Here is a 22,506-nt window from a genome sequence, read left to right as displayed (position 1 = left end):
CCCTCCTGCAGCAAAGCACCCCCACAACATGATGCTGCCACCCCCGTGCTTCACGGTTGGGATGGTATTCTTCGGCTTGCAAGCATCCCCCTTTTTCCTCCAAACATAACAATGGTCATTATGGCCGAACAGTTTTATTTTTCATCAGACCAGAGGACATTTCTACAAAAAGTACGATCTTTGTCCCCATGTGCAGTTGCAAACCGTAGTCTGGCTTTTTTATGGTGGTTTTGGAGCAGTTTGTTCTTCCTTGCTGAGCGGCCTTTCAGGTTATGTCGATATAGGACTCGTTTTACTGTGGATATAGATACTTTTGTACCTGTTTCCTCCAGCATCTTCACAAGGTCCTTTGCTGTTGTTCTGGGGTTGATTTGCACTTTTCGCACCAAAGTACGTTCATATCTAGGAGACAGAACTCGTCTCCTTCCTGAGCGGTATGACGGCTGCGTGGTCCCATGGTGTTTATACTGACTCAAATGATGGCAATTAGCCTATCAGAAGCTTCTAAAGCCATGACATCATTTTCTGGAATTTTCCAAGCTATTTAAAGACACAGTCAACTTAGTGTATGTAAACTTCTGACCCACTGGTATTGGGATACAGTGAATTATATGTGAAATAATCTGTGTGTAAACAAGTGTTGGAAAAATTACTTGTGTCATGAACAAAGTAGATGTCCTAACCGACTTGCCAAAACTATAGTTTGTTAACAAGAAATGTGTGGAGTGGTTGAAAAATGAGTTTTAATGACTCCAACTGTAGGTATTTGTAGTTGTCCACATATTCTAAGTCAGAACAGTCCAGAGTAGTGATGCTGGACGGGCGGGAAGGTGCGGGCAGCAATCGGTTGAAGAGCATGCATTTAGTTTTACTAGTGTTTAAGAGCAGTTGGAGGCCACGGAAGGAGAGTTGTAATGGCATTGAAGCTCGTCTGGAGGTTAGTTAACACATTTTACAATGTCTATGGAACTAGACTCAATTTGTCTCAGTTGTTGAAATATTTACACACGTTAAGTTTGCTAAAAATGAACGCAGTTGACAGTGAGAGGACGTTTCTTTTTTTGCTTGAGTTATATATTTATTTATTTAACATTTTTCTTCTACTTGTGTAGACAAAAAATGACAATTAACCATTTTAAATTCAAGCTGTAACACAACAAAATGTGTTAAAAGTCAAGGAGTGTGAAAACTCTCTGAAGACTCTGTATACTTCACCTCAAGTCTTTTCCAATTGGTGCTGATGAAGGGAAGTAGACGAGGAGAGGGGAGGAGGAGATTACAGGCAAGGACAGGGGAGGAGATGGGGCGGAGGTGAGGACAGGGGAGGAGGAGAGGACAGGCAAGGGCAGGGGAGGAGTGGGAGGGCACAGGGGAGGAGTGGGAGGGCACAGGGGAGGAGGAGGGGAAGGGGAGGAGGAGAGGAGAGGACAGGCAAGGGCAGGGGAGGAGTGGGAGGGCACAGGGGAGGAGTGGGAGGGCACAGAGGAGGAGGGGAAGAGGACAGGGGAGGAGTGGGAGGGCACAGGGGAGGAGGAGGAGGGGAAGAGGACAGGGGAGGAGTGGGAGGGCACAGGGGAGGAGGAGGAGAGGACAGGGGAGGAGTGGGAGGGCACAGGGGAGGAGGAGTGGAGGACAGGGAAGGAGACGCAGAGGGGTGGAGACTGGGAGAGGACAGGGGAGGAGACGCAGAGGGGTGGAGACTGGGAGAGGACAGGGGAGGAGACGCAGAGGGGTGGAGACTGGGAGAGGACAGACTTTTGTAGTGTTTGTTTAAAAACGTATCAAAACCATTTATCTGCCATGCAACCCTAACCCTAACCCTAACCCTAACCCCTAACCCCTAACCCCTAACCCTAACCCTAACCCCTAACCCCTAACCCCTAACCCTAACCCTAACCCTAACCCTAACCCCAACCCTAACCCTAACCCCAACCCTAACCCTAACCCTAACCCTAACCCCTAACCCTAACCCTAACCCTAACCCTAACCCTAACCCTAACCCTAACCCTAACCCCAACCCCAACCCCAACCCCAACCCCAACCCCAACCCCAACCCCAACCCTAACCCTAACCCTAACCCCTAACCCCTAACCCTAACCCCTAACCCCTAACCCTAACCCCTAACCCTAACCCTAACCCCTAACCCTAACCCTAACCCCTAACCCCTAACCCTAAGCCCTTTATCTCCCTCAGACTGGCTCAGGAGCAGGCAGAGAAGAAGAAGGAGCAGTGTTCTGTCACCTCCAACTCTGTCACCACGACGACCGGCGGTGACTTGGAGACAAAGCAGAGGCGCAAGTGAGTCTGTTTGCCATGACGACAGCGATACAGAGGCAGTCTGTCTAATGGATGTTTGACCTCTTAACCACTGGCGTGCTGGGAGTGTTTGCCTGCAGTTGTAGTTGAGTGTTGGTGAATGGTTTATAGTTGAGGTCATCTGCAGTGCCAATGTCTGGTGTAACAGTGGAGACTGCCAACTCTGGGCCATGCATGGTCACCTGTGATGGGGGTTCAAATCGCTGATCTGCAAGTTTTCAATTTTGTCCATTTCTGTTTCCCACTTACCTTTCTATCTGTCTAAATAAAATCCACTTACCTTTCTGTCTAAATAAAACCCACTTACCTTTCTGTCTAAATAAAACCCACTTACCGTTCTGTCTGAATAAATAAAACCCCACTTACCTTTGTCTGAATAAATAAAACCCACTTACCTTTCTGTATGAATAAATGTAGATTTATAAATGTAGATTAATGTAGTTATATATTTATAAATGTAGTCATAGATTTATAAATGTAGTTAAATGTAAGATGAATGTCTTTACATAATTATAGTGTAGTTAAATGAAGATAAATGTAGTTATGTTCTGTGTTCCCCTCTGCTCCTATCTGTAGTCATATAGATTTATAAATGTAGATGAATGTAGTCATATAGATTTATAAATGTAGATGAATGTAGTCATATAGATTTATAAATGTAGATGAATGTAGTCATATAGATTTATAAATGTAGATGAATGTAGTCATATAGATTTATACATGTAGATGAATGTAGTCATATAGATTTATAAATGTAGATGAATGTAGTCATATAGATTTATAAATGTAGATGAATGTAGTCATATAGATTTATAATGTAGATGAATGTAGTCATATAGATTTATAAATGTAGATGAATGTAGTCATATAGATTTATAAATGTAGATGAATGTAGTCATATAGATTTATAAATGTAGATGAATGTAGTCATATAGATTTATAAATGTAGATGAATGTAGTCATTTAGATGTAGATGCATGTAGTTATGTTCACACATTGGGATCAGATGGGAGATGTCTAAATGGTGTGGTGTGTTATGGGTAATGTTCTGTGTTCCCCGGTCCAGATCCTACTTGACCCCGGTTCGTGATGAGGAGGCGGAGGCTCAGAGGAAGGCTCGATCCAGACACGCCAGACAGTCACGACGATCCACTCAGGTAGGCCCACCTGCCGAGACATTTACATTTAAGGCTCGCCAGACAGATTTATTTATTTTTATTTCACCTTTATTTAACCAGGGAAGCCAGTTGAGAACAAGTTCTCATTTACAACTTCGACCTGGCCAAGATAAAGCAAAGCAGTTCGACACATACAACAACACAGAGTTTCACATAAACAAACGTACAGTCAATAACACAATAGAAAAGTCTGTATACAGTGTGTGCAAATGTAGAAGAGTAGGGAGGTAGGCAATAAATAGGCCATAGAGGCAAAATAATTACAATTTAGCATCAATACTGGAGTGATAGATAAGCAGTAGATGATGTGCAAGTAGATATACTGGGGTGCAAAAGAGCAAGAGGGTAAGTAATAATATGGGGATGAGGTAGTTGGGTGGGCTATTTACAGATGGGCTGTGTACAGGTACAGTGATCTGTAAGCTGCTTAAAGTTAGAGAGGGAGATATACAGTTGAAGTCAGAAGTTTACATACACTTATGTTGGAGTCATTAAAACTAGTTTTTCAACCACTCCACAAATTTCTTGTTAACAAACTATAGTTTTGGCAAGTCGGTTAGGACATCTACTTTATGCTTGACACAAGTAATTTTTCCAACAATTGTTTACAGACAAATTATTTAACTTATAATTCACTGTATCACAATTCCAGTGGGTCAGAAGTTTACATACACTAAGTTGATTGTGCCTTTAAACAGCTTGGAAAATTCCAGAAAATGATGTCATGGCTTTAGAAGCTTCTGATAGGCTAATTGCCATCATTTGAGTCAATTGGAGGTGTACCTGTGGATGTATTTCAAGGCCTACCTTCAAACTCAGTACATCTTTGCTTGCATCATGGGAAAATCAAAAGAAATCAGCCAAGAACTCAGGAAAAAATAGTAGACCTCCACAAGTCTGGTTCATTCTTGGGAGCAATTTCCAAACGCCTGAAGGTACCACGTTCATCTGTACAAACAATAGTAAGCAAGTATAAACACCATGGGACCACGCAGCCGTCATACCGCTCAGGAGGGAGACGCGTTCTGTCTCCTAGAGATGAACGTACTTTGGTGTGAAAAGTGCAAATCAACCCCAGAACAACAGCAAAGGACCTTGTGAAGATGCTGGAGGAAACAAGTACAGAAGTATCTATATCCACAGTAAAACGAGTCCTATATCTTCATAACCTGAAAGGTCGCTCAGCAAGGAAGAAGACACTGCTCCAAAACCGCCATAAAAAAGCCAGACTACGGTTTGCAACTGCACATGGGGACAAAGATCGTACTTTTTGGAGAAATGTCCTCTGGTCTGAGGAAACAAAATAGAACTGTTTGGCCGTAATGACCATTGTTATGTTTGGAGGAAAAAGGGGAAGGCTTGCAAGCCGAAGAACACCATCCCAACCGTGAAGCACGGGGGTGACAGCCTCATGTTGTGGGGGTGCTTTGCTGCAGGAGGGACTGGTGCACTTCACAAAATGGATGGCATCATGAGGATGGAAAATTATGTAGATTTACAGAAGCAACATCTCAAGACCTCAGTCGGGAAGTTAAAGCTTGGTCGCAAATGGGTCTTCCAAATGGACAATGACCCCAAGCATACTTCCAAAGTTGTGGCAAAATGGCTTAAGGACAACAAAGTCAAGGTATTGGTGTGGCCATCACAAAGCCCTGACCTCAATCATATAGAACATTTGTGGGCAGAACTGAAAAAGCGTGTGTGAGCGAGGAGGCATACAAACCTGACTCAGTTACACCAGCTCTGTCAGGAGGAATGGGCCAAATTTCACCCAACTTATTGTGGGAAGCTTGTGGAAGGCTACCTGAAACATTTGAGGCAATGCTACCAAATACTAATTGAATGTATTTAAACTTCTGACCCACTGGGAATGTGATGAAAGAAATAAAAGCTGAAATAAATCATTCTCTCTACTATTATTCTGACATTTCACATTCTTATAATAAAGTGGTGATTCTAACTGACCTAAAACAGGGATTTTTTACTAGGATTAAATGTCAGGAATTGTTAAAAACTGAGTTTAAATTTATTTGGCTAAGGTGTATGTACACTTCTGACTTCAACTGTAAGTCACGACGATCCACTCAGGCAGACCCACATGCCTAGACATGCCTAGACATGTACAGTTAAACACATTAAAGGCTGGCTCGCCAGACAGTCAGGACCATCCACTCAGGTCAAAGCTTGTTCAGGAGATGTACAGTGCCTTGCGAAAGTATTTGCCCCCCTTGAACTTTGCGACCTTTTGCCACATTTCAGGCTTCAAACATAAAGATATAAAACTGTATTTTTTTGTGAAGAATCAACAACAAGTGGGACACAATCATGAAGTGGAACGACATTTATTGGATATTTCAAACTTTTTTAACAAATCAAAAACTGAAAAATTGGGCGTGCAAAATTATTCAGCCCCCTTAAGTTAATACTTTGTAGCGCCACCTTTTGCTGCGATTACAGCTGTAAGTCGCTTGGGGTATGTCTCTATCAGTTTTGCACATCGAGAGACTGAAATTTTTTCCCATTCCTTCTTGCAAAACAGCTCGAGCTCAGTGAGGTTGGATGGAGAGCATTTGTGAACAGCAGTTTTCAGTTCTTTCCACAGATTCTCGATTGGATTCAGGTCTGGACTTTGACAGGAATAGGCGTTTGTTATCTAAGTCCAATTTAAAACAAATGTTTTACCTTTTATTTAACTAGACATGTCAGTTAAGAACAAATTCTTATTTACAATGACAGCCTAGGAAACAGTGGGTTAACTGCCTGTTCAGGGGGCAGAACGACAGTTTTTGCCTTGTCAGCTCAGGGGATTCGATCTTGCAACATTTCGGTTACTAGTCCAACGCTCTAACCACTAGGCCACCCTGCCGCCCCAATGGCGTGACTGCTGTCGGCATCCATAGATTAGCAGTGGCGTAGTCTACGAGCGATAAGGATATCACTTATTATTGATATCTACATATTGATGTGAATCACACTGCTGCTCTCTCATTTAGCTGTTTTATGTCTTACGAATTGAGGTTGCTGTGTATTTTAACCCAATATAGATTGAATTGAGGTTGCTGTATATTTTAACCCAATATAGATTGAATTGAGGTTGCTGTGTATGTGAACCCAATATAGATTGAATTGAGGTTGCTGTGTATGTGAACCCAATATAGATTGAATTGAGGTTGCTGTGTATTTGAACCCAATATAGATTGAATTGAGGTTGCTGTGTATTTTAACCCAATATAGATTGAATTGAGGTTGCTGTGTATTTGAACCCAATATAGATTGAATTGAGGTTGCTGTGTATGTGAACCCAATATAGATTCAATTGAAGAAGTGTAGGCTGCCTGTCAATCAGACCAGGAAGTGGGGCTTTTATGGCTCAATCAAATTCATGCTGAATAGATAAAAGATCCATAGGCCTAATAGACAAATGATCAAAGTCACACGCTTTTTATAGACTTAAAGGGGCAATCTGTAGTTTCTACATCCATTTTTGGACTTATAAATGAATGATATACATATATACCCATTGATTCTGGAAGTATTTCACTTTAAGATGCCTAATGAGCTTAGTTCAACTGTTATGAGAATCCAAAATAGAAAACAGTTTTTCAACCAATGTTTGTAAACATTGTATATGTAAACAGACATTGTATAGCCTCATAACATGGTTAAAACTAAAATGGCTGGTCAGTGCTTGCATCCGTAGTCATGTCAGTTCATCTGAGAGCGGTTCCATTTCTCCCTCCGCTTTATTGTTTCAACTGTGGATTCACCCTTTAAACAGCTTATAGAGATGCCAACAAAACACGGAAACAACAGGACTATTGAAAATAAGAATTTGTTTTTGACTGACTTGTTCAATAAAGGTTACGTTTAAAAAAAAAATGTAATTATCAAAAAGTTACTGATTTAACATGAGCAGCACCTTCTATCTGTTGTCCAATCAGGGCGTGACGCTCACAGACCTGCAGGAAGCTGACAAGACAATGAAGACAGCCCAGACGGACGAAGGGAGAGAGAAGACGAGGAAAGAGGAGGAGGAGGAGGAGGCGGCCAATAAGAAGAGAGCAGAAGAGGGGGTGAGAGCAGTGTTTATATGTGAGGGGGTGTACAACATCATGCAAGTGACGTCACCGACCATGGGACGTACTGCCAGGGTTTGACAACAGGCGGCCCTCGGGGCCTAAACCAGCCCTCGGATGTTTTTTCTTGGTCTCCCCAAGGTTGTTGAAAAAATATATACAAAAATAACTTGAATTTAATTTAGGAAAAATCTGTTCCTAAGTTTTCCCAGGAATAAAAGAGATGTGTCTCAATGTAACCCAGGTATGAAATTACTGTTATTTTCAAATACAATCTCTATTTTGGGGCTTAGTTGTGGTCATCCACTCAGAGAAATATCGTCCCGCGGCTGAATCTAGTTGCCTACCCTGGGATTTTCTTGGTCAGTGGTATTGACGGTGCTGAGTTGTGTTGGTTGTGACTGTTACACCTGTATGTTGGATGTGATCTGTGTTTATGTATTCTGTTATGATTGTATTATTATTGTAGTATTATTGTCTTCAGGAGGTAAGCTGGAGGTCCCGTATCGCCAACCTGCAGAAGTCTGACCTGCTGGGGCTGACTCAACCGGATGGTACCTCTCGCCCCCCGACCTCTAGCCAGGAGACTAGTGGAGGGGAACGTGAGAGCGACCGTATCGCCAGGGAGAGACGGAGGACCAGGAGGAGAGCTCAGAGGGCTGGAGAGGTGAGTGCATTGTAATCTGTCATAGCCATGCTTTATAACCAGGGGTTAGAACTGGTTCAGGGAACAGAACCAAAAACAGGTTCCCAGGCTAATGTAGCCCCTCCCCCCTCTGAATCCCAGGCTACTGTAGCCCCTCCCCCCTCTGAAACCCAGGCTACTGTAGCTCCTCCCCCCCTGAATCCCAGGCTACTGTAGCCCCTCCCCCCTCTGAATCCCAGGCTACTGTAGCCCCTCCCCCCTCTGAATCCCAGGCTACTGTAGCCCCTCCCCCCTCTGAAACCCAGGCTACTGTAGCCCCTCCCCCCTCTGAATCCCAGGCTACTGTAGCCCCTCCCCCCTCTGAATCCCAGGCTACTGTAGCCCCTCCCCCCTCTGAATCCCAGGCTACTGTAGCCCCTCCCCCCTCTGAATCCCAGGCTACTGTAGCCCATCCCCCCTCTGAACCCAGGCTACTGTAGCCCCTCCCCCCTCTGAATCCCAGGCTACTGTAGCCCCTCCCCCCTCTGAATCCCAGGCTACTGTAGCCCCTCCCCCCTCTGAATCCCAGGCTACTGTAGCCCATCCCCCCTCTGAACCCAGGCTACTGTAGCCCCTCCCCCCTCTGAATCCCAGGCTACTGTAGCCCCTCCCCCCTCTGAATCCCAGGCTACTGTAGCCCCTCCCCCCTCTGAATCCCAGGCTACTGTAGCCCCTCTCCCCTCTGAATCCCAGGCTACTGCAGCCCCTCCCCCCTCTGAATCCCAGGCTACTGTAGCCCATCCCCCCTCTGAATCCCAGGCTACTGTAGCCCCTCTCCCCTCTGAATCCCAGGCTACTGCAGCCCCTCCCCCCTCTGAAACCCAGGCTACTGTAGGCCCTCCCCCCTCTAAATCCCAGGCTACTGTAGCCCCTCCCCCCTCTGAATCCCAGGCTACTGCAGCCCCTCCCCCCTCTGAATCCCAGGCTACTGTAGCCCGGTTAAAAAAGGTTAAGGTTAAAAAAGGAACCGAAAGGAACGATATAAACTGGTACTTTTGGGGGTTCAAACCGGTTCAGAACTTTATATTGCTGTTCAGAACAGTGAAGAGAATGGTTCTGTTCTGAACGAAACGATTGGTAAATAATGTCGGTTCCAACCCCTGTAACCCTATTAAAACCTTGCTCATAAGGATGACATCGCCGTCATATATGGGCAGCAGGAAGCAGAGCAGTTAAGAGCTTTGGGCCAGTAACCAAAAGACGACTAGGTAAAATATCTCTCTGTTCCCTTGAGCATGGCTCATAACCCTAATTTCTCTTGCAAGGTGAGTGCATGAGCTAGTCCTGGTTATAACCTTCCAACAGGGCATTATAACCTGTCATAGTCCTGTTTGTAACTGGTTACTAGGTTATATCCTGGTAATAACGTGTCGTAATGAGGACATTGACATCCATAATGAGTGGTTATAAGGTTACTAGGTTTATATCCTGGTAATAACCTGTCGTAATGATGACATTGACATCCATAATGAGTGGTTATAAGGTTACTAGGTTTATATCCTGGTAATAACCTGTCGTAATGATGACATTGACATCCATAATGTATTGTGACCTGCTGATGTCTGTGGTCCTGTAGACTGATGACAACGAGCCCAGTGGAGAGGAGGGGTTTGGAGGCAGTGGGCGCGCCAGCACCAGGTATGGATCTGACCTTTACACTGAACTGTCCTGTTTCCTGACTGTCATACTAGTGAGTCATTATAATATCTCTGTCCTGCTTCCTGACTGTCATAGTAGTGAGTCATTATAATATCTCTGTCCTGCTTCCTGACTGTCATAGTAGTGAGTCATTATAATATCTCTGACCTGTTTCCTGACTGTCATAGTAGTGTGTCATTATAATATCTCTGTCCTGTTTCCTGACTGTCATAGTAGTGAGTCATTATAATATCTCTGTCCTGTTTCCTGACTGTCATACTAGTGAGTCATTATAATATCTCTGTCCTGCTTCCTGACTGTCATTATAATATCTCTGTCCTGCTTCCTGACTGTCATTACAATATCTCTGACCTGTTTCCTGACTGTCATAGTAGTGAGTCATTATAATGTCCCTGTCCTGCTTCCTGACTGTCATAGTAGTGAGTCATTATAATAGATCTGTCCTGTTTCCTGACTGTCATTACAATATCTCTGACCTGTTTCCTGACTGTCATAGTAGTGAGTCATTATAATGTCTCTGTCCTGCTTCCTGACTGTCATAGTAGTGAGTCATTATAATATCTCTGACCTGTTTCCTGACTGTCATAGAAGTGAGTCATTATAATATCTCTGTCCTGTTTCCTGACTGTCATTATAATATCTCTGACCTGTTTCCTGACTGTCATAGAAGTGAGTCATTATAATATCTCTGTCCTGTTTCCTGACTGTCATAGTAGTGAGCCATTATAATGTCTCTGTCCTGTTTCCTGACTGTCGTTATAATGTCTCTGTCCTGCTTCCTGACTGTCATAGTAGTGAGTCATTATAATATCTCTGACCTGTTTCCTGACTGTCATAGTAGTGAGTCATTATAATATCTCTGTCCTGTTTCCTGACTGTCATACTAGTGAGTCATTATAATATCTCTGTCCTGCTTCCTGACTGTCATTATAATTTCTCTGTCCTGCTTCCTGACTGTCATTACAATATCTCTGACCTGTTTCCTGACTGTCATAGTAGTGAGTCATTATAATGTCTCTGTCCTGCTTCCTGACTGTCATAGTAGTGAGTCATTATAATATGTCTGTCCTGTTTCCTGACTGTCATTACAATATCTCTGACCTGTTTCCTGACTGTCATAGTAGTGAGTCATTATAATGTCTCTGTCCTGCTTCCTGACTGTCATAGTAGTGAGTCATTATAATATCTCTGACCTGTTTCCTGACTGTCATAGAAGTGAGTCATTATAATATCTCTGTCCTGTTTCCTGACTGTCATTATAATATCTCTGACCTGTTTCCTGACTGTCATAGAAGTGAGTCATTATAATATCTCTGTCCTGTTTCCTGACTGTCATAGTAGTGAGCCATTATAATGTCTCTGTCCTGTTTCCTGACTGTCGTTATAATGTCTCTGTCCTGCTTCCTGACTGTCATAGTAGTGAGTCATTATAATATCTCTGACCTGTTTCCTGACTGTCATAGTAGTGAGTCATTATAATATCTCTGTCCTGTTTCCTGACTGTCATACTAGTGAGTCATTATAATATCTCTGTCCTGCTTCCTGACTGTCATTACAATATCTCTGACCTGTTTCCTGACTGTCATAGTAGTGAGTCATTATAATGTCTCTGTCCTGCTTCCTGACTGTCATAGTAGTGAGTCATTATAATATCTCTGTCCTGTTTCCTGACTGTCATTACAATATTTCTGACCTGTTTCCTGACTGTCATAGTAGTGAGTCATTATAATGTCTCTGTCCTGCTTCCTGACTGTCATACTAGTGAGTCATTATAATATCTCTGACCTGTTTCCTGACTGTCATAGAAGTGAGTCATTATAATATCTCTGTCCTGTTTCCTGACTGTCATTATAATATCTCTGACCTGTTTCCTGACTGTCATAGAAGTGAGTCATTATAATATCTCTGTCCTGTTTCCTGACTGTCATAGTAGTGAGCCATTATAATGTCTCTGTCCTGTTTCCTGACTGTCATAGTAGTGAGTCATTATAATATCTCTGACCTGTTTCCTGACTGTCATATAAGTGAGTCATTATAATATCTCTGTCCTGTTTCCTGACTGTCATTATAATATCTCTGACCTGTTTCCTGACTGTCATAGAAGTGAGTCATTATAATATCTCTGTCCTGTTTCCTGACTGTCATAGTAGTGAGCCATTATAATGTCTCTGTCCTGTTTCCTGACTGTCATAGTAGTGAGTCATTATAATATCTCTGACCTGTTTCCTGACTGTCATATAAGTGAGTCATTATAATATCTCTGTCCTGTTTCCTGACTGTCATTATAATATCTCTGACCTGTTTCCTGACTGTCATAGAAGTGAGTCATTATAATATCTCTGTCCTGTTTCCTGACTGTCATAGTAGTGAGCCATTATAATGTCTCTGTCCTGTTTCCTGACTGTCGTTATAATGTCTCTGTCCTGCTTCCTGACTGTCATAGTAGTGAGTCATTATAATATCTCTGACCTGTTTCCTGACTGTCATAGTAGTGAGTCATTATAATATCTCTGTCCTGTTTCCTGACTGTCATACTAGTGAGTCATTATAATATCTCTGTCCTGCTTCCTGACTGTCATTATAATTTCTCTGTCCTGCTTCCTGACTGTCATTACAATATCTCTGACCTGTTTCCTGACTGTCATAGTAGTGAGTCATTATAATGTCTCTGTCCTGCTTCCTGACTGTCATAGTAGTGAGTCATTATAATATCTCTGTCCTGTTTCCTGACTGTCATTACAATATTTCTGACCTGTTTCCTGACTGTCATAGTAGTGAGTCATTATAATGTCTCTGTCCTGCTTCCTGACTGTCATAGTAGTGAGTCATTATAATATCTCTGACCTGTTTCCTGACTGTCATAGAAGTGAGTCATTATAATATCTCTGTCCTGTTTCCTGACTGTCATTATAATATCTCTGACCTGTTTCCTGACTGTCATAGAAGTGAGTCATTATAATATCTCTGTCCTGTTTCCTGACTGTCATAGTAGTGAGCCATTATAATGTCTCTGTCCTGTTTCCTGACTGTCATAGTAGTGAGTCATTATAATATCTCTGTTCTGTTTCCTGACTGTCGTTATAATGTCTCTGTCCTGCTTCCTGACTGTCATAGTAGTGAGTCATTATAATATCTCTGTCCTGTTTCCTGACTGTCATAGTAGTGAGTCATTATAATATCTCTGTCCTGCTTCCCATCTGTCATAGTAGTGAGTCATTATAATGTCTCTGTCCTGCTTCCTGACTGTCGTTATAATATCTCTGACCTGTTTCCTGACTGTCATAGTAGTGAGTCATTATATCTCTGACCTGTTTCCTGACTGTCATTATAATATCTCTGTCCCGTTTCCTGACTGTCATAGTAGTGAGTCATTATAATAGATCTGTCCTGTTTCCTGACTGTCATTACAATATCTCTGACCTGTTTCCTGACTGTCATAGTAGTGAGTCATTATAATGTCTCTGTCCTGCTTCCTGACTGTCATAGTAGTGAGTCATTATAATATCTCTGACCTGTTTCCTGACTGTCATAGAAGTGAGTCATTATAATATCTCTGTCCTGTTTCCTGACTGTCGTTATAATGTCTCTGTCCTGCTTCCTGACTGTCATAGTAGTGAGTCATTATAATATCTCTGTCCTGTTTCCTGACTGTCATAGTAGTGAGTCATTATAATATCTCTGTCCTGCTTCCCATCTGTCATAGTAGTGAGTCATTATAATGTCTCTGTCCTGCTTCCTGACTGTAGTTATAATATCTCTGACCTGTTTCCTGACTGTCATAGTAGTGAGTCATTATATCTCTGACCTGTTTCCTGACTGTCATTATAATATCTCTGTCCCGTTTCCTGACTGTCATAGTAGTGTCATTATAATATCTCTGACCTGTTTCCTGACTGTCGTTAAAATATCTCTGACCTGTTTCCTGACTGTCGTTATAATATCTCTGACCTGTTTCCTGACTGTCGTTATAATATCTCTGACCTGTGCTTTACCCAGGTCTGACGTGTCATGTAATGACTGTATCGACAGAGGAGGCTCTGAGACCAACGATTACAAGAAGGTAGGGACATGGAATAAAGTTTGAATGGTTGGAAGGGTCTAGTCAATATTTGGGAGTCTGTTTGTTTTCAGACTCTTTCTCTCTCCATGTCTCCCGCTCTCCCTCCCTCTCTGTTTCCGTTTCCCGCTCTCTCCTTCTCTCTCTGTTTCTGTTTCCCTCTCTCCCTTTCGCTCTCTCCTTCTCTCTCTCTTTCCGTTTCATGCTCTCTCTCAAATGGATTGGCATTGTTTTTTCTATATATATATAGTGGATGAAATTCTATTACAAACATTGCTTGTTATAGTAGAGTGAATTAAACATTTAAAAAAACATTTGTATGAATGAAAAAGTAATGTCTTTCTGTCCCAGCTGTTTGAGGTGGTGTCCAAGGAGAATGGTCAACTCCAGTCTCAGCTGCAGGACACCCAGAGGACCGTCTCTCAGACTAGACTGGACCTGGACAAGGCTACCCAGGTCTGTCCCTCTCACTCACTGACTCACACACACCACCCACCCCGCCCCCCCGGAGTGGACAAGGCTACCCAGGTCTCTCTCTCTCACTCACTGACTCACACACACCACCCACCCCGCCCCCCCGGAGTGGACAAGGCTACCCAGGTCTCTCTCTCTCACTCACTGACTCACACACACCACCCACCCCGCCCCCCCGGAGTGGACAAGGCTACCCAGGTCTCTCTCTCTCACTCACTGACTCACACACACCACCCACCCCGCCCCCCCGGAGTGGACAAGGCTACCCAGGTCTCTCTCTCTCACTCACTGACTCACACACACCACCCACCCCGCCCCCCCGGAGTGGACAAGGCTACCCAGGTCATACGTTAAGGTTACATTGCTGTGTGTCTTCTATTGAAAATAACCTTCAGGTAGTTTGGTCGCCTTCGAGTCGACCTGGGTACAGGAAGGGTGTACGGATAAGCAGTTTAGGTCAAGAGACTGTATAAATTTCTTCGCAATGCGCTCGTTAGCATTTGGTTCACATTCTCTATGGGATTTTACATGTACTTGTTGGCATTGCTAACCTTTTGGTGGACTGAGGCTGTGAGGTTAGAACATAGTGCCCCTTGTGTTCAGTGGCGGTATTACAGAACATCCCTGAATGACAGTGTGGAGACAGCTCAAACACTAACATACATTATATGTTTCATAATGACCGTGATAAACAGTCTCCTACAGCCTTTCAACTTGAACTGCATACTGTATAACACGTATTGACATGAACAATGTTTCTGCTGGTCTGTGTGTTGTATCCTACAGAGACAGGAGCGCTTTAGTGATTGTTCAGCAATGCTAGAGATGGAGAAGAAGGTAAGTCTCTCCTTCCTGCCGTGTGTGGCTTGTGTTGTGTTATATGTACAGTAACTAGTGTCAAACACCTGATGCTGAGCCTAGCCTCATGACTGGCTACTGCTGCCTGAAGCGCTCTCTCTGTCTCTCTCTGTCTCTGTCTCTGTTTTTCTCTCTCTGTCTCTCTTTCTCTCTCTGTCCCTGTCTCTCTGCCTCTCTCTCTGTCTCCGTTTCTCTGTCTCTCTCTCTCTCTCTCTCTGTTTCTCTGTCTCTGTTTCTCTCTCTCTGTCTCTCTGTCTCTCTCTCTCTTTCTCTCTCTGTCAATGTCTCTGTTTCTCTGTCTCTCTTTCTCTCTCTGTCAATGTCTCTGTTTCTCTGTCTCTCTTTCTCTCTCTGTCAATGTCTCTGTTTATCTGTCTCTCTTTCTCTCTCTGTCAATGTCTCTGTTTCTCTGTCTCTCTTTCTCTCTCTGTCAATGTCTCTTTCTCTCTGTCTCTCTTTCTCTCTGTCAATGTCTCTGTTTCTCTGTCTCTCTTTCTCTCTGTCAATGTCTCTGTTTCTCTCTCTCTCTGTTTCTCTGTCTCTCTTTCTCTCTCTCTCTCTGTCTCTTGTCAATGTCCCTGTCTCTCTCTCTGTCAATGTCTGTTTCTCTTTCTCTCTCTCTCTATCTCTGTCAATGTCTCTCTCTCACGCTCTCTCTGTCTCTGTCTCTCATCAGGAGCGTCGGATGTTGGAGCGGCGTGTGGCTGAGCTGGAGGCAGAGTTGAAGGTGAAAATATATAATCTCACCTGGGTTCAAATAGTATCCGAAATCTTTCAAATCCATTATCTGGGCTTGATTGAGATTGCCTGTTGAAATGGAACCAATAGAGAAGCCGTTTGCTAAACGCTCAAAGTATTTGAAAGATGAGCAGAAAGATGAGCAGAAAGATGAGCAGAAAGATGAGCAGTAAGATGAGCAGAAAGATGAGCAGTAAGATGAGCAGTATTTGAAAGATGAGCAGTAAGATGAGCAGAAAGATGAGCAGAAAGATGAGCAGAAAGATGAGCAGTAAGATGAGCAGAAAGATGAGCAGAAAGATGAGCAGTAAGATGAACAGTAAGATGAGCCGTATTTGAAAGATTAGCAGAAAGATGAGCAGTAAGATGAGCAGAAAGATGAGCAGTAAGATGAGCAGAAAGATGAGCAGTAAGATGAGCAGAAAGATGAGCAGTAAGATGAGCAGTAAGATGAGCAGTAAGATGAGCAGTAAGATGAACAGTAAGATGAGCCGTATTTGAAAGATTAGCAGAAAGATGAGCAGTAAGATGAGCAGAAAGATGAGCAGTAAGATGAGTGGAAAGAAGAGCAGTAAGATGAGCAGTAAGATGAGCAGTAAGATGAGCAGAAAGATGAGCAGTAAGATGAGCAGTAAGATGAGCAGAAAGATGAGCAGTATTTGAAAGATGAGCAGTATTTGAAAGATGAGCAGTATTTGAAAGATGAGCAGTAAGATGAGCAGTAAGATGAGCAGTAAGATGAGCAGTAAGATGAGCAGTAAGATGAGCAGTATTTGAACCCAGCATGTATTCCACACAGACACTGCATGCACACGCCTGATTACTGCTCACTGTGCTGCAAATCACCAGTGTTGTAGGAGTACGTTGAGTCCGAAATTTCACCCTATTCCCTATATAGTGCACTACTTTAGACCAGGGCCCTATAGAACCCTATTCCCTATATAGTGCACTACTTTAGACCAGAGCCCTATAGAACCCTATTCCCTATATAGTGCACTACTTTTGTCCAGGGCCCTACAGAACCCTATTCCCTATATAGTGCACTACTTTAGACCAGAGCCCTATATAACCCTATTCCCTATATAGTGCACTACTTTTGTCCAGGGCCCTATAGAGTACCACAGTATGACTCATAATACCCATAAAACCTAGCAGTCAAATAGGGAAATGGTTCCAATTGTTTTTCACCATTCATTTTCCCATAAGGGTTCTTAGAAACACTTTGATAATTGTGCACATCTCTCTGTCATTATAATATCTCTGACCTGTTTCCTGACTGTCATTATAATATCTCTGACCTGTTTCCTGACTGTCATTATAATATCTCTGACCTGTTTCCTGACTGTCATTATAATATCTCTGACCTGTTTCCTGACTGTCATTATAATATCTCTGACCTGTTTCCTGACTGTCATTATAATATCTCTGACCTGTTTCCTGACTGTCATTATAATGTCTCTGACCTGTTTCCTGACTGTCATTAAATATCTCTGACCTGTTTCCTGACTGTCGTTATAATATCTCTGACCTGTTTCCTGACGTTTTGATAACCGTGCAAATCTGTCTCGGACAAGGTGGCTATTATTTAAGACCCAAACTGATCCTAGATCAGCACTCCTGATACTTAGACGCTTTGGGAACCCAGGCTCAGGGTGGTAGATCACTGGTACTGCTATCCAATGGTCCTCCTTTCTGTCACATGTATTTCAGCCCAACAAACAGCTGAAGTCAATGTTAATTAGTTTTCAGCCCAACAAACAGCGGAAGTCCTGACACCTACTACCATACCCTGTTCAAAGGCACTTAAATCTTTAGTCTTGCCCATTCACACTCGTCTACTCCCCTTCATCTACACTGATTGAAGTGTATTTAACAAGTGACATCAATAAGGGATCATAGCTTTCACCTGGATTCACCTGGTCAGTCTTTGTCATGGAAAGAGCAGGTGTTCTTAATGTTTTGTATACTCAGTGTGTAGGATGCATTGGCTGCATCTATCGTCAGTTTCTCAGCCAATAACAACGCTGCTCCTCTAGGTGCTCGGTGACCTGAGAGCTGACAACCAGAGGCTGAAAGACGAGAACGGAGCGCTGATCAGAGTCATCAGTAAACTCTCCAAATAGATGGAGAGAACGAGCTACAACAGGGATGCCCCCTTGCTTCCTCCCATCATCTCTCACTCCTGTCCATCCACTCCTCCCAGTGCCAAAGAACAAGATGGAGAGAGAGGTGGCGAGGGGGAAACAGATGAAGAGCAGCAGGATAATGTGGTAATCTAAACAGCTTGATTATTACGTCTCTTATTCCTTAGTCCTCCTGACCGGTTGCCGTGGCTTGTTGTGTGTGTGTGTGTGCCTTATGCCCACTTTGAGGACAGCCATGACAACTGTGGTCATGACAACAACTCGCATAGTAGCAACGAGACGTGACAACAGCCAAATGCCCATGACGATGTGCACCAGGGGGAAAAACACCAATATGCACACAGACATATATACTTCACACACACACACACACACACACACACACACACACACACACACACACACACACGACACACCCCTCCATGCACATTGGACCGGTCCAAGGCATCTTGTTCCCTTTACATCGACTCCATCCATAACATGGATCCATACCATAGACCATACCCTGGATCTATACCATAGATCATACCATAGCCCATACCCTGGATCCATACCATAGACCATACCCTGGATCTATACCATAGACCATACCCTGGATCCATACCATAGACCATACCCTGGATCTATACCATAGATCATACCATAGACCATACTCTGGATCCATACCATAGATCATACCCTGGATCTATACCATAGACCATACCCTGGATCTATACCATAGACCATACCCTGGATCTATACCATAGACCATACCCTGAATCTATACCATAGACCATACCCTGAATCTATACCATAGACCATACCCTGGATCCATTCCATAGATCATACCCTGGATCTATACCATAGACCATACCCTGGATCCATACCAAAGATCATACCCTGGATCCATACCATAGACCATACCCTGGATCTATACCATAGACCATACCCTGGATCTATACCATAGACCATACCCTGGATCTATACCATAGACCATACCCTGGATCCATTCCATAGATCATACCCTGGATCTATACCATAGACCATACCCTGGATCCATACCAAAGATCATACCCTGGATCCATACCATAGACCATACCCTGGATCCATACCCTGGATCTATTCCATAGACCATACCCTGGATCCATACCATAGACCATACCCTGGATCTATACTATAGACCATACCCTGGATCTATACCATAGACCATACCCTGGATCTATACTATAGACCATACCCTGGATCCATTCCATAGACTGTACCCTGGATCTATACCATAGACCATACCCTGGATCCATACCATAGACCATACCCTGGATCCATTCCATAGACCGTACCCTGGATCTATACCATAGACCATACCCTGGATCCATTCCATAGACCTTACCCTGGATCTATTCCATAGACCATACCCTGGATCTATACCCTGGATCTATACCATAGACCATACCCTGGATCTATACCATAGACCATACCCTGGATCCATTCCATAGATCATACCCTGGATCTATACCATAGACCATACCCTGGATCCATTCCATAGACCATACCCTGGATCTATACCGTAGACCATACCCTGGATCCATACCCTGGATCTATACCATAGACCATACCCTGGATCTATACCCTGGATCTATACCATAGACCATACCCTGGATCCATTCCATAGACCATACCCTGGATCTATACCATAGACCATACCCTGGATCCATACCCTGGATCTATACCATAGACCATACCCTGGCTCTATACCATAGACCATACCCTGGATCCATTCCATAGACCATACCCTGGATCTATACCATAGACCATACCCTGGATCCATTCCATAGACCATACCCTGGATCTATACCATAGACCATACCCTGGATCCATTCCATAGACCATACCCTGGATCTATACCGTAGACCATACCCTGGATCCATACCCTGGATCTATACCATAGACCATACCCTGGATCTATACCCTGGATCTATACCATAGACCATACCCTGGCTCTATACCATAGACCATACCCTGGATCCATTCCATAGACCATACCCTGGATCCATACCATAGACCATACCCTGGATCCATTCCATAGACCATACCCTGGATCCATACCATAGACCATACCCTGGATCCATTCCATAGACCATACCCTGGATCTATACCATAGACCATACCCTTGATATATACCATAGACCATACCCTGGATCCATTCCATAGACCATACCCTGGATCCATTCCATAGACCATACCCTGGATCCATACCATAGACCATACCCTGGATCTATACCCTGGATCCATTCCATAGACCATACCCTGGATCTAAACCATAGACCATACCCTGGATCTATTCCATAGACCATACCCTGGATATATACCCTGGATCCATTCGGTAGTCCGTACCCTGGATCCATTCCATAGACCATACCCTGGATCTATACCCTGGATCTATTCCATAGACCATACCCTGGATCCATTCCATAGACCATACCCTGGATCTATACCCTGGATCCATTCCATAGACCATACCCTGGATCCATTCTATAGACCATACCCTGGATCTATTCCATAGACCATACCCTGGATCTATACCATAGACCATACCCTGGATCCATACCATAGACCATACCCTGGATCCATACCATAGACCATACCCTGGATCCATACCATAGACCATACCCTGGATCTATACCATAGACCATACCCTGGATACATACCATAGACCATACCCTGGATCTATACCATAGACCATACCCTGGATCCATTCCATAGACCATACCCTGGATCCATACCATAGACCATACCCTGGATCCATACCATAGACCATACCCTGGATACATACCATAGACCATACCCTGGATCTATTCCAAAGACCATACCCTGGATCCATACCATAGACCATACCCTGGATCTATACTATAGACCATACCCTGGATCCATTCCATAGACCATACCCTGGATCCATACCATAGACCATACCTTGGATCCATTCCATAGACCATACCATGGATCCATTCCATAGACCATACCCTGGATCCATTCCATAGACCATACCCTGGATCCATACCATAGACCATACCCTGGATCTATACCCTGGATCTATTCCATAGACCATACCCTGGATCTATTCCATAGACCATACCCTGGATCCATACCATAGACCATACCCTGGATCTATACCCTGGATCTATTCCATAGACCATACCCTGGATCTATGCCATAGACCATACCCTGGATCCATTCCATAGACCATACCCTGGATCCATTCCATAGACCATACCCTGGATCTATACCATAGACCATACCCTTGATCTATACCCTGGATCCATTCCATAGACCATACCCTGAATCCATTCCATAGACCATACCCTGGATCCATACCATAGACCATACCCTGGATCCATTCCATAGACCATACCCTGGATCTATTCCATAAACCATACCCTGGATCTATTCCATAGACCATACCCTGGATCTATACCATAGACCATACCCTGGATCCATTCCATAGACCATACCCTGGATCTATTCCATAAACCATACCCTGGATCTATACCCTGGATCCATTCCATAGACCATACCCTGGATCTATTCCATAAACCATACCCTTGATCTATACCCTGGATCCATTCCATAGACCATACCCTGGATCTATTCCATAAACCATACCCTGGATCTATTCCATAGACCATACCCTGGATCCATTCCATAGACCATACCTCTTAATCTGGTAGTGTCTTTCATCAATGTGTTTTGAACCCACCCTTCCTCCTCCTCACACACTACTAAAGTCCACATCCCAAATAGCACCCTATCCAATATGTAGTGGATTACTTTAGGACTCTAGTCAAAAGTAGTGCACTAAATAGGGAATAGGGTGCCTTTTGAGGACGTTTCCAGACCACAGACACACTCCATGCTCCTTTAAATGACCACAGACACACTCCATGCTCCTTTAAATGACCACAGACACACTCCATGCTCTTTTAAATGACCACAGACACACTCCATGCTCCTTTAAATGACCACAGACACACTCCATGCTCCTTTAAATGACCACAGACACACTCCATGCTCCTTTAAATGACCACAGACACACTCCATGCTCCTTTAAATGACCACAGACAGAGCAGTCTGTTGACCACTGCACTTTACTTACAATCAGGCAGGCAAAGCTAAGCGATCACAGATCAGTGCAGCACCAGGCAAAGCTAAGCGATCACAGATCAGTGCAGAACCAGGCAAAGCTAAGCGATCACAGATCAGTGCAGAACCAGGCAAAGCTAAGCGATCACAGATCAGTGAGGCTTCGCCACCATCCTGAGTCATGCTATACAAAACAGCTCATCTCCTA

The 22,506-nt window shown here is 43.7% G+C and overlaps 1 protein-coding gene across 12 annotated transcripts in view; it reads left to right on the top strand.

Annotated features, from left to right (window-relative positions):
* The window catches only part of LOC110501253 (protein phosphatase 1 regulatory subunit 12A), a 63,695-nt gene extending 42,660 nt beyond the window's left edge, over nt 1–21,035 (top strand). For all 12 annotated transcript variants that reach the window (XM_090214518.1, XM_090214528.1, XM_090214541.1 and 9 more), the window contains 10 exons: nt 2,194–2,298; nt 3,383–3,473; nt 7,436–7,567; nt 8,055–8,237; nt 9,832–9,893; nt 13,911–13,974; nt 14,323–14,427; nt 15,232–15,282; nt 15,980–16,030; nt 18,078–21,035. In XM_090214518.1, coding sequence (XP_090070644.1) covers nt 2,194–2,298; nt 3,383–3,473; nt 7,436–7,567; nt 8,055–8,237; nt 9,832–9,893; nt 13,911–13,974; nt 14,323–14,427; nt 15,232–15,282; nt 15,980–16,030; nt 18,078–18,164 — 931 coding nt within the window. In that variant the 3' untranslated portion in view covers nt 18,165–21,035. The remainder of the gene's footprint in view (nt 1–2,193; nt 2,299–3,382; nt 3,474–7,435; nt 7,568–8,054; nt 8,238–9,831; nt 9,894–13,910; nt 13,975–14,322; nt 14,428–15,231; nt 15,283–15,979; nt 16,031–18,077) is intronic.
* The last annotated feature ends 1,471 nt before the right edge of the window (nt 21,036–22,506 follow it).

This window comes from Oncorhynchus mykiss, chromosome 2 (genome assembly GCF_057628025.1).
Source record: "Oncorhynchus mykiss isolate SJ-2025 chromosome 2, ASM5762802v1, whole genome shotgun sequence".
NCBI lineage: Eukaryota > Metazoa > Chordata > Actinopteri > Salmoniformes > Salmonidae > Oncorhynchus > Oncorhynchus mykiss.
The sequence above is the reverse complement of the archived record's forward strand: the minus strand, read 5'-3'. Positions and strand labels throughout refer to the sequence as shown.